Source organism: Dasypus novemcinctus, chromosome 7 (genome assembly GCF_030445035.2).
Source record: "Dasypus novemcinctus isolate mDasNov1 chromosome 7, mDasNov1.1.hap2, whole genome shotgun sequence".
NCBI classification, from domain to species: domain Eukaryota; kingdom Metazoa; phylum Chordata; class Mammalia; order Cingulata; family Dasypodidae; genus Dasypus; species Dasypus novemcinctus.
The window spans coordinates 76430169-76447911 of NC_080679.1; the positions used below are offsets into that span (position 1 = coordinate 76430169).

At 37.8% G+C, this 17743-nt stretch overlaps 1 protein-coding gene across 7 annotated transcripts in view; it reads left to right on the top strand.

The window, feature by feature from the left end:
• SLC25A12 (solute carrier family 25 member 12) overlaps positions 1-17743 on the top strand; it is a 217837-nt gene that overhangs the window by 118863 nt on the left and 81231 nt on the right. For all 7 annotated transcript variants that reach the window (XM_058300643.2, XM_071216300.1, XM_071216299.1 and 4 more), the window contains one exon: positions 56-109. In XM_058300643.2, the coding sequence (XP_058156626.1) occupies positions 56-109 (54 nt within the window). The remainder of the gene's footprint in view (positions 1-55; positions 110-17743) is intronic.

Consider the following 17743-nt stretch of genomic DNA (forward strand, 5'->3'; position numbering starts at 1 on the left):
ATTGTTTGGTCTTTAGTGAAACATTAACTGGTTTGTTTTTTTTTTTGTCTTACAGGTGCAGACAACCAAGCGAGGTGATCCTCATGAGCTAAGAAATATTTTCCTACAGGTAAACTGGTGTATGTAATGTGCTTTTCGTTCAAAACAACAAATGTGTAAGTCTTTTGCTCTAGCTCTTTTCCGGCTTTAGCACTGAGGAATGGTATATTTTCATGTGTTCTTACAAACATAGCTAGACAATATCGTTTATAATTCTTCTAAGGTTTGCTTAAAGTTTTTCCCATTTATTAAGCTTTGATAAAATATTTTCCTTAAATTACCGTTTCTCTTTATATGTGTTAAGACATGCAAAGAAAAGAACTAAAAAATAGAATTTCCAATTTTTCTTAAACTTTGACCAAAAGGAAATTTCAAAACATATTGGCATTCTAAAGTTACATGTTTATGAAGTTTTCCTAATTATAAACAATCCTCCATGTAACTTGTTACAGAGATAAGGATATTATAGCTATAGCTATTTTTAATTTTTTGTGTATCTTTTCCCCCCTTCTACTTATTTACATTAAATCCATAGGCCTTAGTGGATTTGTGACAAAATGTTACTCTCTAACATGCTTGCAAGTTTCCACCTTGATTTCTGCTCAGTTTTTAGGATCAGTGACTTGGCTATAGATGTTAAAAAAAAAAAAAAGAAAAAAAATGAGGCTTATTTTTTTGTTTTGCTTTCTCTTCTGAAAATTTATAAGTTTCTTATTGAGGAAGTTGTACTTAAAAAGGTTTAGATGGGAAATTTTATGTTGTATAAATGTTACCACAATGAGAGAGAGAAAGAGAAGAGGAGAGAGAGACTAAAGAAACAATGACAAATGCAATACATCATCCTGGACTGCTCCTAATAATAAAGGAGAAAATACCTAAAAGGACATTATTAGCATGATTGAAAAACTTAGAATATGGACTGTATGCTTTATTTCAATGTTAAATTTCTTGAATTTGATAGCTGTACTTAAGATGGTTACATAAGCTAGTGTCCTTGTTCTCTGAATATGTACATAGAAGTGTTAAGTATTAGAGGAGCATGATAAATGCAACTTACTCTCACACGTTCACAAATATATCCACAAATAGAATATATAATAAGTTTAGTAGAATGCTAATGGTTGGTCAGTCATGAGTATCTATGTGGGGTGTATGTTGGAATTTTATGTATTGTTTCTATATTATTTTTGCAATTATCCAGGAAGTTTGAAATTATTTCAAAGTTGAAAGTTTTAAGAAAGAAATAGATTTAAAAGGAAATAAGCCAAGGTGTTTCACTAAATATTGTGTTTTTCTCTGAATTATTCTTTTGAGAACTTTCTCTTCTGGATTGGGGATCTTATGTAGGTACTTTGACCTTGGGCTGTTCCTGCCGGGCCTTAGTTTCTTCTGTAAAGTGAGAGGTGATCTCCAAGGATCCTTCCAACTCCAAAAGTCTGTGATTCTATATTAGGAACAGATTCTAACATATGCTGATGAGCCTGGAATAGATGACATTTTTATCTGAGACATGTGGTTGTGCTTAAGTTATTGTTGGGGAGGTTGCGTAGATGACCGTGTATATGTTTTTTTCATGAAAAAGAATTGGTGAAAATGGTAACCTTAAATGTGGTAAAATCTGATAAGGGAAGCATCTTTTCCAGAATAAAAGTAATTATAACAGAAACTCTTCATTTATGGCTTGAAACCTTTTATCCCCATAAGAATGCTTGAGAACAGCCAAAAATATGTCACTACTAACCACACCATATGATTATATGCAATTGTTTTGTGAGGAGTTCATGTGATATCGTTAATTTTATTTTCTAGATTAAATAGGCATAGAAGAAATCAGTTGAGATGTCGCATGCTCTAGTGAGAAGAGCATCAGCCTCCATGTCGGGGACAATAGGTTCAGTTTCCCAGCCCTGCTCTATCTGGAATTGTACCCTTATTATCTAGCCTTCCTGGGCTTCTCCTGTGGGGCTCAATGGGACGTAAGGGACATAGGAGAACTGAGCTCCTTTCAGCTTTAAAAATTCTATGACAAAAAATCTGTCATTTTCTATGGATTTGTTTTGTTTTGTTTTGTTTTAGGAGGTGGACAGGTGGGAGGGGAAATATGGGTAAGGAGGCCAGGACTGTGCCTTAGTTCTTTGACAACTTTTAAACCTTAGCTTTTCTTTCAGTGCTTTACATGTTATCTTTTTTTATTTTTAATTCATTTTTAAAAAAATATTACATTCAAAAAATATGAAGTCCCATTCAACCCCACTACCCCCACCCCCCACTCCCCCCACAGCAACACTCTCTCCCATCATCATGACACATCCATTGCATTTGGTAAGTACATCTCTGGGCATCGCTGCACCTCATGGTCAATGGTCCACATCATAGCCCATACATGTTATCTTTTTACATATTAGCTCCAAACACATTATTATTTTTTTGAGGATTTTTTAATTTTATTTTTTTTTAGAGATACATAGATCACACAAAATGTTACATTAAAAAATATAGGAGGTTCCCATTTACCCCACTCCCCACACCCCCCACTCCTCCCACATCAACAACTTCTTTCATCAGTTTGGCACATTCATTGCATTTGATGAATACATTTTGGAGCACTGCTACACGGCATGGATTAAATTTACATTGTAGTTTACACTCTCTCCCAGTCCATTCAGTGAGTTATGGCAGGACATATAATGTCCCGTATCTGTCTCTGCAATATCGTTGAGAACAACTACAAGTCCTGAAAATGCCCCAATATCACACCTCTTTTTCCCTCTCCCTGCCCTCAGCAATTCCCGAGGCCACTGTCTACACATCAGTGATATAATTTCTTCCATTGCTAGAGTCACAATAATTCTATAGTAGAGTACCAGGAAATCTACCATATATATTATTTTGATACCGTTATTTATTATTATATTGAAAATATGTGGAAATCATAACCAATTGTGAATTGGTAACTAACTATTGATCCAGGCATTATTGATAAAAAAGAGAAAGAGAATACAGATACCTGTCTTCAGGAAGGCATAAAGTAACTAGAAATATATGATAGCTAGTTGAATCAGTTGAAACAGTTGCCAAGTAACATACAGATTTTTATTCCTTGCTTGAATTGAATACTTTAAACTACAGCTACTTGAAGCTATAGGGCATTGTTTAGTAAGTTTTTTAATAGATGCATATGTTTTATTAATAGTTTAGACATAGTAGAGACAAAACATTCTACTACAGATTTCTTTAGCACTCAAAATATTTACTCAACAGATAATTTACTAAGGACCAGGTGCCATGCACCTGTACTTGGTTTGGTAGAAGATACCAAGTTGAACAACCAGAGGGAAGGATTGAACCAAGACTTGAAATTGTGATGAATGTGTCATTGGACTAGCTCCTTTCTTTCTTTCTTTTTTTCTGTTTTTCTTTTTTCAGTTGTTTTTGGACTAGCTCCTTTCTGAGGTGCCTTCCAACTCTAATGGACTGGTTGAGGAAGTTAAGGATAGGATACAGTAGAGCAAGGAAATTGGCTTGCCCAGATCAGAGAGTTGATGCAAGAATGACAACAGCTAATGTTTATTGATCATTTACACCATATTGGACATTAGCCTAGTGTTTTATGGGTATTATGTTAATTTTCATACCAACCTTATAAGGTAGATTTATTATCCCTGTTATAAAGATGAGGTTAAATGACTTGGTTAATGTCACTTAATCCATAAGTGGTATAGGCCAGATTCAAATCAAACTCCAGAACCCATATCCTTAACCCTTACAGTATACTGCTTATAGGATCTTGAAACCGGAGGTTTTTTTTTTTTTTTTTAATAAATTCCTTTTTTTAAAAAGATTTATTTTATTTCTTTATTTCTCCCCACCCCCTTGTTGTTTGCACTCACTGTCCATCTTCCTTTTAGGAGTCACTGAAAACTGAATGCGAGATCTTCCATGTGGGAGGGAGGCACCTAATCGCTTGAGCCACCTCTGCTCCCTGCTTTGTTGTATCTCTCATTATGTTTTCCACCTTGTGTCTCTTGTTGCATAATATTGTTGCATCAGCTTGCAGCACCAGCCCTTCATGTCAGCCCACTGCCTGACTTGTCTTCGTTAGGAGGCACTGGGAACCAAACCTGGGACCTCCCGTATAGTAGGCCGGAGCTTAATCATTTAAGCCACATCTGTTTTCCTGGAGGTGATTTTTGAAAGACAGAAATATGGAAGGAGCTAATGGCAAGTGTGTTTTGCTAAAAAGCTAGGGGAAATAGATCACTTAGGTCTTGATTTTTTAAAAAGTGCTTTTATACTGTGTCTATCTGGAACAGTTGGTCAAGGGGTTTGGATTTGAAACAGTAGAGAGGCACTGTGGGTTTCTGAGTGGGTAAACGAAAGTGGTGAATTTGGGCAGCTCTTTGTGTATGTTGGAAAAAGTGTGGAAAGGTTGGATGTAGGCAAGGTGACCAGCTAAGAGGCCTTTGAAATAATGTATGTGGGAGATAATGACCTGGAGTAGCTGATGGCTGGGGAAATGGAAAGGAAGAACAATACTAGGAACAATCTATTGAATTTGGTAATAAATATGGAAGAAAAGAGTTGAGAACAGGCATTTTTAGGTTAGAGGTGAATTGCTAAGCCTTCTACTTTGGGAGTATGGTGTTATGTTTTTTTGTTTGTTTTTGTTTTTGTTAAATTTGGTTGCTAAATAATTTTAACCTATTAAGTTACAGTCAGGTTTGGGCAGATACAAATTTGTGTAAGTGGTAGATGAAACCTTGTAGTTAAGGGGATAATTATAAAATAAATAGGACAGAGGATGAGGGATTAGTATACAAGTGATATCCACAATTGAAATGGGAAGAGGAGGAGGAGAACTAGGGAGAATGGTCCCATGGGAGTTTAAAGTAGGAGTTTTACAAAAAGGGCATAGATATAGATTGTTCTGTTATTAGTGTGAATTGGTTTTGGTAGGATTTTGGGGTCTTTTGGGTTCAAAATCTTTTGAGCTATATAAAGACTAGAGAAGACAGATATAATTTTAAAAAAATTAAATTTAGTTGAAAACTGTTTGAAAAATTTAGATCTGTGTATTAACCGCCTAAATTCATCAACGCCAATATAGCTCAAAAGTCATTTGTCTTGAAACAAGAAAATATTCCTGTTTGAAAAGTATTGGTGTATCAATGTTTAGTGGAATAATGGGTGCAAGGCATTATAAAAGTAAGGCATATTATTTTGAGTACTGTAGGGTTTTTTTTTTCCTTCTTTGTTCTTCATTGTGTCTCAGATTTTGGTGGGCTATATTTTCTATTAGTTAAAGAAAATAAGTGGTATCACCAGGATTCTGACCCTCTGCCTCCCAGGTTCATAAAATTAGAGTACAACAAATGGATTCTTATGTGCTAGACTGTCTGTAATTTTACAGCCAGTTGTCAAGCTAAGATTTTACTATTTACTACACTTACAACTATCATTTCTTGATTTCTTTCTTTCTTCTTTTACCCCTCTCACTATCCACACACTATCATTGACCCAATTTTGTTACATCAAAAATATACAGTAGCAATAGGAGACAATAGAAGCAATGAAGAAGGAGGTGCGGTGGGAACAACAGAAATGTCAGAGCCTGTTTATTATGAGCCTGACAAATTTCAAAATGAAGAGTTAATTCAGTGTCTGTGTCATGACAAAGTAGGTTTCTCACATTGTTTTAAGCTCTGATTTTTTAAAATCTTAATTTGATGAACTTCCCATTTTCCATTTGTCAGTGTTGAGACCATACAACTATATATTTTAGATGAACCATGTACTGAAATATAGGACTGAAATATTATTTTGACCCTATTCTTTTTATTACTACCAATGTAACACTGAAGATCATGTCCCACAGAAAATTATGAAAATACATTTTTCTCTCTTTATTTTAGATTACAGACTAACTGGAAGAAGATGCTATTAATGTAAAGCAAAGAATGATTCTTCCTTAGAGTTTTCATGATAATGTATTAAATTTTTTAGGATTTATTTTATTTATTTATACCCACCCACCCCTCCCCTCATTGTTTGCACTCACTGTCTGTTTGTTGTGTGCTCTCTGTGTCTGCTCATCTTCTTTATAGAAGGCACCAAGAACCGAACCTGGGACCTCCCATGCCGTGGGCGATGCACAGTCCCTTGAGCCACTCCCACTCCCTGCTTGTTGTGTCTCTCATTGTGTTTCTTTGTTGCATCTCCTTTTTAAGTCATTTTGTTGCATCATCTTGTTGCCTCAGCTCGCTGCACCAGCCTGTCACGTTAGCTCACTGTCTTGCTCGTCTTCTTTAAGAGGCACTGGGAACTGAACCCATGTGGTAGGTGGGCACCCAACTGCTTGAGCCACATCCACTTTCCATAATGTATTATTTTTTAATGAGAAGAAATGTTATTTTATTCAATAAATATTTGTCTACAGATTATTTATTTACTTATTTTTGACAGTAGCCTGGGGCTGGGAGGGGAATTAAATAGGACTTTTAGCAGGATACCTTCTCATTTTGTTGGAATAGAGGTTAGGATAATGCTTTCAAAATTGTGGAATGTGTATGTACCACCAAAATTACAGTTACAGTAAGATTATCAGATAACTGCTATTGAGGCTGAAATGTTGAGAAAAAGGTGCTCACACAGTATTCTTGGAAAAGGACTGTTTGGAAAGTAATCTGGTAATGGTTTAAAATAGACAACAATAGCAGCATTTGAGTATTTATCCCAGAGGAAAAGAAGTACTCATAGGAATACTTGTTTCCTCAAAAAACTGGAAACAAAGAAAATGCTATCAGAGAGGAATGGTGGCAAAATTATGGAGTAGCTGTATCATGGAAAATTATACAGATGCTAAAAAGAATGAGTTTTTTAGGTTATACCAGCTGATTTAGAGGAATTTCTAGTGTACTATTAAGTGGGAAAAAAAAAGATGTAAAAAAGGGCATATAGCATGATTCCAGGTTAGCAGTCATTTCAAATATGTGGGTATATGTGTATTTCACGTATGTATATATTTGTGTATGGCTTAATGAGCATTGAGAAAGATGAGGAAGGATAGGTACTAGTTAATGTAGATGGGGTAGAGAAGTAAACCAAAGTCTCAATGTATATGTATTAAATATGTATATAATTTAAAAATGAAGAATTTAGCAATTGAGAACCTGAAGCTAAAAGAAGACTTCCCAGCATAATTGGGGTTGAATAAGCGCAGTATGGGACACAAAAAAAGAGGATCTACAGTTTTGTCAGCCATACTGCTTAAGGATTTTTAACAGTTCTTCAGAGTTTAGGAAATGAAGATGATTACCTTTAGTTTATACTGTATTTACCATAAACTATATAGCTTACTCAATTAAAAAAAAGAGTTTTAGGTGTTAAGGGCATACAAGCATCAAGCTAAAACTATGTCCTTGAACCAGTAAGAAGGATTGAAAAATAATTGCAAAGATATTATTAGTGTTATCGAATGCCATGTTATGTTCTACCGTCAATCAATACATTAAAAAAGTCAGTACACTGTTAATTGTCTACTATGTACCAGGCCAGATGCTGTGCTAGGTTATAGCTATAGAGAGATAAGTCAGGGGATGATTGAGGAGAGGAGCTTATATTCTAGGGATGAGACAGACAATTAAAAAGCCAACGAAAAACTAGATAACGAAAAACATGCTAACTACAGACTGACAAGTGCAGTAAGGAAATAAATAATGAAAAAGACCACTTGAGAGAGAGTGGTCAGTGATATCAGAGCTGAGAACTAAAAGATGCGAAAGTGGGGTTGTGGCCCCCACGCGCAGAGGCCTGCATGTGGGAAAGGGCTTGGTATGTTTGACAAAAGGAAAGGAGACCAGTGTGCTTAAAGCATCAGTGAGCGAGGGGCAAGTGGCTATGAGAGATGAGGCTGAAGGAGCCAGACCACGCACGGCCTTGTCTGTCGGCCATGGGGAAGGGTTTGGATCTTAGTCTCTGAGCAGTGCAGAAGCCTTTGAAGGTCTTTCACCTTGGAAGTGGAATGATTCAGTTTGTATTTTAAATAGATTGTTTCGCTGTAGAAACTGTTTCTCAGGTGTGCTCTCTCACGGATATATGTTTTAAGTAGACTGGAGTTCCTCCAATTTCATTTCCTTTTGCCGTGCGGGTGCTAGAACATCTTGAGCTGCCCTTAGCTAACCCTTGTGATCCCGGCTGCCGCCTGGCGTTGCAGGACCCCCGAGGGCTTTGTATTCTGGCTTGGCTTAGACTTCTCATTCGACATCTTCTTTGCGATGTGACCCCAGGTGTTTACACCAGTTTTGAATCTGTTTCCCCTTCTGTACAAGCAGAAATAACCTACTATTCAGGGATGTTATAAAGATTAAATGAAGCAGCATTTATATGGAGAACTGAATAAAGCACAGTTTCTCGTCCTCTTCCTTTACTTCTGACATGGAGAAGTTCTTCTCCTGAATAGGATTTTAGTCCCTTGTCTTCCCCAGCAAGCTGGGCTGGACCTGCAAACTGAGTAGGATGTTAATATGTGTTTGTAGTTCTGTATGTGTACTCATTCTAGAGACATATCTGGAAGGCGTCACAAATCCCGTCATTCAGAAATTCCACCCTAACAGGTCATTTCCCTCAAGGCTGTATGTTCCTAAAAGGGATATAGTTGTGGTCTAAGGCTAAGAGCCCTGAGAGACCCAATGGGAAAATGTTTGTAAACTTTTCTTCTGAACCTTCAATTGGTTGGTCTGAATCAGAGGAGGAAAAAGAGTCCTATGCTCTAGAATCCCAAGACACAGACTTGGAACAGAGACGTGGAGTTCATCCTTTGTGCATAATTTTTTTTTTTTTCCAGATCACGTGTCTCTGTTCTGTCCAGTTCTCTTTTACTTAAGACTGCAGAAATTTCTGAAGCAACTTTCACCGAAACCATTATAATGGTTGGTGTTGGGCTTCTAGAACTGGAAGAAATATACATTTTGAAGATGTGCTAGTCAATACTATTTCTTTATTTTTATTTCTTTTCCTTATTCTTTTTTTTATATTTTTTCTTCTCATTTTTGTTTTTCGATACTATTTCAGCCAGTGTCAGAAATGTAGTTAAACTTGCTTGGGCCTCAGTGTACTGGCTCAGCCATGTCTGGATCAAGGTGTTTAACCGATATCCCTGAGCATCATGTGCTTCTCATCTCTTAGTTTTTGTTTCCTTTGTGCTGGCTTCATTCTCAGACAGGTACTGCCATGTGAGACAGACCCAGGTTCAAGTCCCACTGGTTCAGCACTTTTAGCAGAAAGGTGCCCTTTTCCCAATATCTAGGTTAAGTCTAGGAACTATTGTTTTAAGCTGTGATTGGCCATGCCTCCTGGGCCTTCGCTGTGTTCCAGAACGATGCACTTCTCATTGGCCAGAGCTGTGTCACATGCTCACCTCTGGAACTGCTGGGTGGAGTTCGACACACCTGAATCACATGCGTGAACAACCAGCGGGAGAGGGCTATTCCCTTAAGGAAAATTGGGGTGCATTTATCAGAAGAAGGGGGAAGAAAAGCTGGTTAGGCTAAAAATGAGATGTATGTCCTGAAGCTTGGGGGTGACTCAGGGAAGCTGGGAAGAAGAGCTAGGAAGAGATTTTGTCTTTGGACGTTCGGAGGGTTTCACCAAGTCAACACTGTTGAATTCCCTGTGTCTGGTTCTGCTTTAGCACTGCTTTCCTACTATCTGGAACAATACCTTAAGTAAAAGGACAATAAATTATAGAAACCAAAATTAGGCTCTCTAAAGAAGAAATGTAACCTCCCCTTATTCCTCTGTTTACCTGTGGTTATCTTCCGTTCCTCATCTTCTTCCCTTTCCAATCCCTAGTCCTCGCATCCAACCACTCATGATTCTGAGAAGTTCAGTTCAGTGGAGATTGATATTAATGCCCCACTAAAGAGACAGGTACTGTGCTAGATGCTAGAGGTATGATGATGAATGAGACATCCCTGTCCTTAAGAACTCATAGCGTACAGCTACTTAAATTACAGTTCATTCAGGAATACATTATTTTTGTTAACAGAATATTTTAGATAAAGCTGAAAACCTGAAATCCATTCTAAACTCTACCAAATCCCAGTAGTTCCCTGCCATCTAAGTGGAAATCACTGTTCTTAGTTGGTTATGTTTCTTTCCATATCTTTCCCCTGCATTTACTTAGTAGAAAATACACTGCCTGGTGGGTTTAAAACACATAAATGATTATAGTAGTTAATGCTTACTGAGTTGTTGTTATGTATTTTGTACTATTCTAAATGCTTTATACCAATCACCATGTTTAATCCTCAGAACAACCTTGTAATGTAGGTAAAATTATTATTCCCATTTTATAGATGAGAAATTGAGTCCCAGAAATGTTAAGTAATGCGCTCAAGGTCATAGGTAAATGTGAGGAGCTTGGCTTATGTGTTTTTTTACTATTGTTGTTGTTTCGTTGTTTTCATTAATTAAAAATTTTAAAAATATTTTTAAAGAAGCTTTAGAGTACATAAATACTATATTAAAAATATAAGGGATTCCCATATGCCCCACTCCCTTCCCCTCCCACACTTTCCTACATTAACATCTTTCATTAGTGTGGTACATTTGTTACATTTGAACCCATATTGAAGCATTGCTACTAACCATGGACTACAATTTACATTATGGTTTACACAGTTTTACACAGTTTTCTAAGTTATGACAAAATATACAAGGGCCTGTATCTGTCACTGCAGTGTCATGCAGAACAAAATCCTGTATCTGTCACTGCAGTGTCATGCAGAACAAAATCATGGACTACAATTTACATTATGGTTTACACAGTTTTACACAGTTTTCTAAGTTATGACAAAATATACAAGGGCCTGTATCTGTCACTGCAGTGTCATGCAGAACAAAATCCAGTGTCCCAAAAATGCCCCCATATTACACCTATTCTTCCCTCTCCCATTCCTCAGAACCTCTGGTGGCCACTGCCTTTACATCAATGATAAGAGTTCTTCCACTGCTAGAATAATAATAAGTCTATAGTAGAATAATAATAAATCTACTTCAATCCATTATTCATTCCCCAGTTTTGAGGATTTGGGGATGGTAATGTTCACTCTGCTTTTTTTTTTTTTTTTAAGATTTATTTTTATTTTTTCTCTCTCCTCCCCCCGTGCCCCCCCACCCCCCAGTTGTCTGCTCTCTGTGTCCATTCCCTGTGTGTTCATCTTTGTCTGCTTGCATTCTTGTTAGGCAGCACTGGGAATCTGTGTCTCTTTTTGTTGCGTCATCTTGCTGCATCAGCTCTCTGTGTGTATGGCTCCACTCCTGGGCAGGTTGCACTTCTTTTGCATGGGGTGGCTCTCCTTGCAGGGTGCATTCCTTGCGCTTGGGACACTCCTACGTGGGGGCATCCCTGTGTGGCACGGCACTACTTGTGCGTGGACCAGCTCACCATACGGGCCAGGAAGCCCTGGGTCCTGAATCCTGGACCTCCTATATGGTAGGCAGTTGCTCTATTAGTTGAGCCACATCTGCTTCCTCCACTCTGCTTCTAATTGAGAGGGAACTTAGATCCCATGGGCAGATGGATGGACTTGTCCTGCTTGCAGTTGCAGATACTCTCTGTTCCTTGGGATGGGCCTTGTCTATCATCAATTCCTTGTTAGTTGTCTTGGGTGAGTCCACTGAACTGGAGAGTTGGTGTTGCAACTCTAGTGAAATTCAGGGTTCAACTGGCACATGGACAGACCAAAGATTTAAGTCTCTGAGACATATAGTTATCTAGTATAGTGCTAATTGTAGGTTTGATTTGCTTATGTGTTTAAATGTAACCTTTAAACCTAATTATATTCTTGGGAAAACCAGCTGTTATTTCATACATAATCATCGCATTATTGTTCTGTAGCCTTTTTTTTTTTAACCCACCTTTTATTATAGTAGCATATGTACAACTCAACATTTTCCATTTTAACCACTTTTAAGTGTACAGTTCACTGTTATTTTTTATTTTTTTCCCTCCCCCCCCCACACTGTTTTTTCTCTCTGTGTCCATTCGCTGTGTGATCTTCTATATCTATTTCTTGTTTTTCTCTTCTCATCTTTCTCCTCTAGGATTCACCAGGATTAGATCCTGGGGACCTCTGATGTGGTGAGAGGTTCCCTGTCAATTGTGCCACCTCAGTTCCTGGTCTCTGCTGTGCTTCACCTTGACTCTCCCCTTTGTCTCTCTTTTGTTGTGTCATCATCTTGCTGCATGACTCACTTGAGTGGGCACTGGCTCACTGTGTGGGCACTCAGCTTGATGCATGGGCACTTGGCTTGCCATGCGGGCACTTGACTCGCCACGTGGGCAATCACTCAGGCACCCGGCTCATTGGTCACTTGGCTTGCCCGAGGGCATTGGCTTGCCATGCAGGTATGCTTTCTCTTCTTCTTTTTCACCAGGAGGCCCCAGGAATTGAACCCAGGTCCTCCCATATGGTAGGTGGAGGCCCTGTCACTTGAGCCACAATCCGCTTCCCTGTAGCCTTGTTTTTTTTTTTTTTTTGGTAGGTACCAGGGCTGGACATTGAACCCAGGACCTTGTATGTGAGAAGCCAGTGCTCAACCACTGAGCCACATCAACTCCCCTGACTTGGTTTTTTCATTTGTTTGCTTGTTGTTTTTTTTTGATTTAGGAGACACTGAACCCAGGATTTGTCACATGGGAAATAGGTGTTCAACTGCTTGAGCCACATTGCTCTTTCTGTAGCTTTTTTGTTTTAAAGATTTATTTTAGTTATTTATTTCTCTCCACCTCCTCATTGTTTGCATTTGCTATGTCTGTTTGTTGTGTACTGGTCTTTTTTTAGGAGGCATCAGGAACCGAACCTAGGACCTCCAATATGGGAGGGAGTCGCCTAATCACTTGAGCCACCTCTGCCCTCTGCTTTGTTGTGTCTCTCTTTATGTTTTCCTCGTGCCTCTTGTTGTATCATCTTGTTGCATCAGCCCACTGCACCAACCTGTTGCATAAGTGTGCTGTCTTGCTTGTCTTCTTCAGAAGGCACCAGGAACTAAACCTGGGACCTCCCATGTGGTAGGTGGGAGCTCAGTTGCTTGAGCCACAGACACGTCCCCGTCTGTAGCTTTTTAAAAAAACTTTTTATTATTGAAAATTTTAAGCATATGCAAAGCTAGAGAGAATAGTGTAATGAATCACCATGTATCCATCACGCAGCATTATCAATTATGGCTGATCTTGTTTAATTTATGTCCCATCCACACTAGATTATTTTGAAGCAAATCCTAGATATCATATCACTGTATCCATAAATACTTCAGTAGGTATCTCTAAAAGATAAGGACTCTGAAAAACAGCCACCAAACAAACCACAATACCATTACCACATCTGAAAAAAATTCCTTAATATCATCAATTTCTAATCAGGGTTGAAATTTCCCTGATTCCCTTTTTTTTTTAAAGGTGCTTTGTTAAAATAAGGATCTAGAAAAGAGTCATACATTTTATTTGGTTGCTTTGTTTCTTAGATCTTTTCTCCTCTTTTGCTTCCTGCCAAGATAAAGGTCCTTCTTTCTCTGTAACAAAAATGTTGGTAGTTAATCAAAGCTTACAATGTTAGGGCATTCTTTCCCCCTAGGAGCTGAAACTTGATTGTAAAAAGCATGATTTGCCCAGGCGTGTACATATATCTGCTCCTTGTACGTTTTCATGATTACTTAGACCAAAAAATGGAAGTATTTATCTTAAGAACTCTGTAAATTATTTATTCAACTTAATCTGCATTTTGAAGCATTCTAGTTCCAGCTACTGGGTTTTCTGGAATCCCTGTTTTATTTCCAAGATTTTTGGCCATTTCACAGGGAAAACTGTGTATTTTGGTGACTTCCGTTGATTTCAGTATTAACAAGGGTCCTGCCTCCTTTTTGTTAGTTGCAGTTTTCAGTAGCTGATAGTAGGACTTGCTATGATGGACAGGAAAAATACATAATTAAAGAAAAGAAAAAAAAGCATACAACATTTAGTGGAAACAGTCAGAGTAAAGGTAAGCTTCCAGAGAATTTTCTTTTGCAAACTCAAATCTAAAGTTTATTTCTAGAGTGTGAAATATGCAACTGAAAGTGCCAATTAAAATCAGATGTATAAAACTGTCCTTCCCTAATGCATATATAGTCTATTTTAGTAAATATCAGAAAAGTTTTATATTACCAATTAAAATCTATTTTTAAAAATTAATGTGACTGTATGTTTGAAAGATATTTTTCCTCATTAGAATATTATTATGATAGAATGCTCTTTCATTCTAATTGAGCTAACAAATTAAAATAAGATGAATTCCACGCTGTCATATTGTAAAAGGGTTGATGTGTCAGGTCTACTGTGGTCTTTGCTCCTTCTGAAGAGTGCTTGGGCAGCAAAAGGGCATGCATTCCTGACTAAATTTGGCTTCTGTTAGAGGTAAGAGCAATGAAAGTGAAGGAGAACAAGAGGATTAGCTTCTTATGCTTAGCTGTTCCTTGGTACATATTATCCTTTTCTGGATTCATGTAATTCATTTTTCTGTATGGGAAATGCTCTCTATGATATCTATAAGTATCACACATTGTGATTGTCATTTGAGCTGTTAAAATCGAAAGGATGTGAAGACCTAAAAATGTCAGTTCATCTTAGTTGGCACAAAGTCGTGGAGGAACAGTTTGTTTTGACTCATATTACATCCGCATGTTGGATAAACAGAGACGAAGCTGCCTAGACCGGTTAGGACTGATCTGGTAAGCCCAGGAAAGTGGAAGCCAAGCTGGAGGAATCTTTGGTTTGGAGGGAGATAAGAATTAGAACAATGATGCCTTCATTATTGGGCAAAAGCAGAACAATTCAGTGAGCTAGATGGGAAACCAGGATTTTGTGATTTTCTGCGTTTCTTAACATTTTACATTTTGTGATACTTATTTCAATATGCATATGCTTTACAATTTCTAAGTACTCAGAAGTAAGACTGGCATCTTTCTGTAACATCTTGTTGTAAAAGAGACTCAGAGGATGCTCTTTTGCCCCAGAATGCCCAACTAGTTAATAGCGCAGGGGATCAGGACGCAAGTTTTCTGGCTCTGGTTTCCATGTCCATCTTGTCCTTGTCTCTAAGATGCTTGAGCATAGGAATTCTGTTTTACTAGTCTCTGCTTTCCCAGTGCAGGCCATGTGCCCAGCACATAGTTGGGGCGTAATATTAATATATATTTTTGAATGAAGGCAAAATAACTTGAGAGATTTGATTTTAGCAGATTTTTGGCTTAAAAAGTAGTGCTTTGGTGTGTCTCACTCTATAGCACAGCCTGCACCCATGTCTTGGGTGTGCGATTTTCCTTGTTCTCATTTCTTAATAAACTCTGTTTTCTGGCCTCTAAACTGGCACATCTCTGCATTCGCTTTATTCTTGTGATGAAGCCAAGAACTTAGAAACCCAGAACCCAGAGCATTCCGCTAACATTCAGTGAGCCAGGCAGGAGACAAAGATGCAAGTATCACACCCTGTCACCTAATGAAGACTGAACCAACGCTGTCCAGAACAAGGTATTAGTCACGCAGGGATTCAGCCAGTTCCAACCACGGTTCTAGACCTTCCTACCCTCAACCTCAATAGAATAGCCAGAGGGCTTTACCCTATGTCAGGTAGGGACTGCAGCCCCTAACCAGCAGCAAGCAGCTGCGGAAGAGTGATCATTGCCCTTCAGCACCTCCTTAAGAATAAGGATGTAACTCTCTGAGGAATGAGTCGAGGCAGATTAGTGTAGGAAACAAGGAAGGCTGCTAGTCTGAACATAGCTATGAGACCGTGCCTGGAAACTCCGAGGGAAGGGAGCTAATTGATAACAAAGCCATAACTGTTACAGCCAAAAAGCCTGCCAAAGACCCAGGTCTCATGGGCCCATTCGAAACTCCAAGGCTTAAAAGAAGCTCTGGATAACTCCAAACAGAAAGGCCTCTTCATTGGTTCCCTGAAAGCTGGCAGGTACAGGTAGAAAGAAAAACGATCAGGACAGCAAATAGCTGAGATCCTGCCTTAAAATGGTGAAAGGAAGAATGGCCTTAAAAAGACCTACCTTGGGTCCCCATGTGTGTGTCTCACCCTGTAGTATGCCCACTCCTGTCTTGAGTATGTACTTTTCCTTTTTCTTGATTCTTGATAAAATCTTTTTACTGGCTCTAAAAAAAAAAAAAGGGTATTGCTTCTAGATCTATTGCTGAGTTTTGGTGTGCTTGAAAGAAGATCCTTGACCTTGATACACTGTATAATTTTAAAAATTTAGCCATTTTAAAATTGCTATTCACAGCAGATTGAGCTTTTCCTTTATAGATAGTCTCTGGAAAATCTTTTAGAAGTACAAAACTTTGAAGGATCTGTTTCTAAACTTAAAACATTTTTTCTTCCTTATTCAGTGGAAATTTAGTGTTATATATAAGCTTTTTGCCAAATCTAGTTAATATAGTTTCCCTGTGATGTAGTTTGCATTCATTCTAAAGGTCTCTTAAGGTGAAGTTTAGTAACTTGCAAAGGAATTACTACTATTCAGTTTACTCCAGACAAGTAAGGCCTTGATATGTTGATCTGCTGGCTTGGTAGGGATAACATTTCTAGGTGACATGATCTTCTCATTTAGAACATGCATCTGTATGTGAAACTCTGCCAATAGGGAAACTCAGTTGCCTCTTTAGAGGCAGCCAGTTTGTTTAAATTTATAAAGATTCTAATCATTCATAAGATCTACTTTTAATTTTTTATTTGTTTTTTTTAAATTTCTCAAGCTTCAGAATGTCAAAGCCTTTTCAAGCACATGTGACCCATACCCAGTATAAATTTTAAAGTTTCTGGAAATGACAAAGCTATGTGCACTTTTACATTCAAATACTTTAAGTCACATTTGAAAAAAATTAATCAAGAAAATAGACCACCTATTTTTATTTAGATACTGTCAGCTACTTTTTGTTAATGTCTTTCATGTGTCCTTGACTTCTTGCCCATGAGGGATTTACAACTCCTTAAGAGACATCTTTTAAATGGCAAATGATTAACTCTAAAGTTATTTGAAGTATAGATATAATATTTAAATTAATATAAATATTAATTTAAAGTCACTTTAGCTCACCCTTTGAAATTATGGGAACAAAATAGAAATAAATGTAAGTGGGTCTGTCTAATTTTAAAAGTATTTAAAAATACTTATGGCTTGAGTATATCACACTTTTTTCAGGTATCTGCTTATCTCTGATAACATAATATCTAAAATGTTTTAGCATCTTGACTGTGGATTGATTCTAGTTTCATCTCTAAACTCCCTCTTCTGTTCAGCCTTTTTAAGCAACAGGCTCACTGACATTGCAAGTAATTGTCTCTAATTTAATGAGTTAATTAGTTAACTGCCTCCTGTAGAAGTCAAGTACTGACTCCTTGTGGATGGCAAGACTTATGTTTCCCCCGCCCTGAGCTAGACACTCTGTCTTTCAGTTAAAATCAAGTTAAAATAGACTAGGACAGTTGGGGAAAACACTAGCAAAATACCTCAGGGTGAGGGATTCTCTGGCATCATTTATAACTGCAGATACTGGCAAAGCCTGTTCCAGTAGGTGTCAACAAAAGCATTTGTTTTCCTTGTTGGTTGCTGTGTCCTTGGTGGTTTGTGCTAAGGCTATTTCCTGATATTTTTAAAGTCA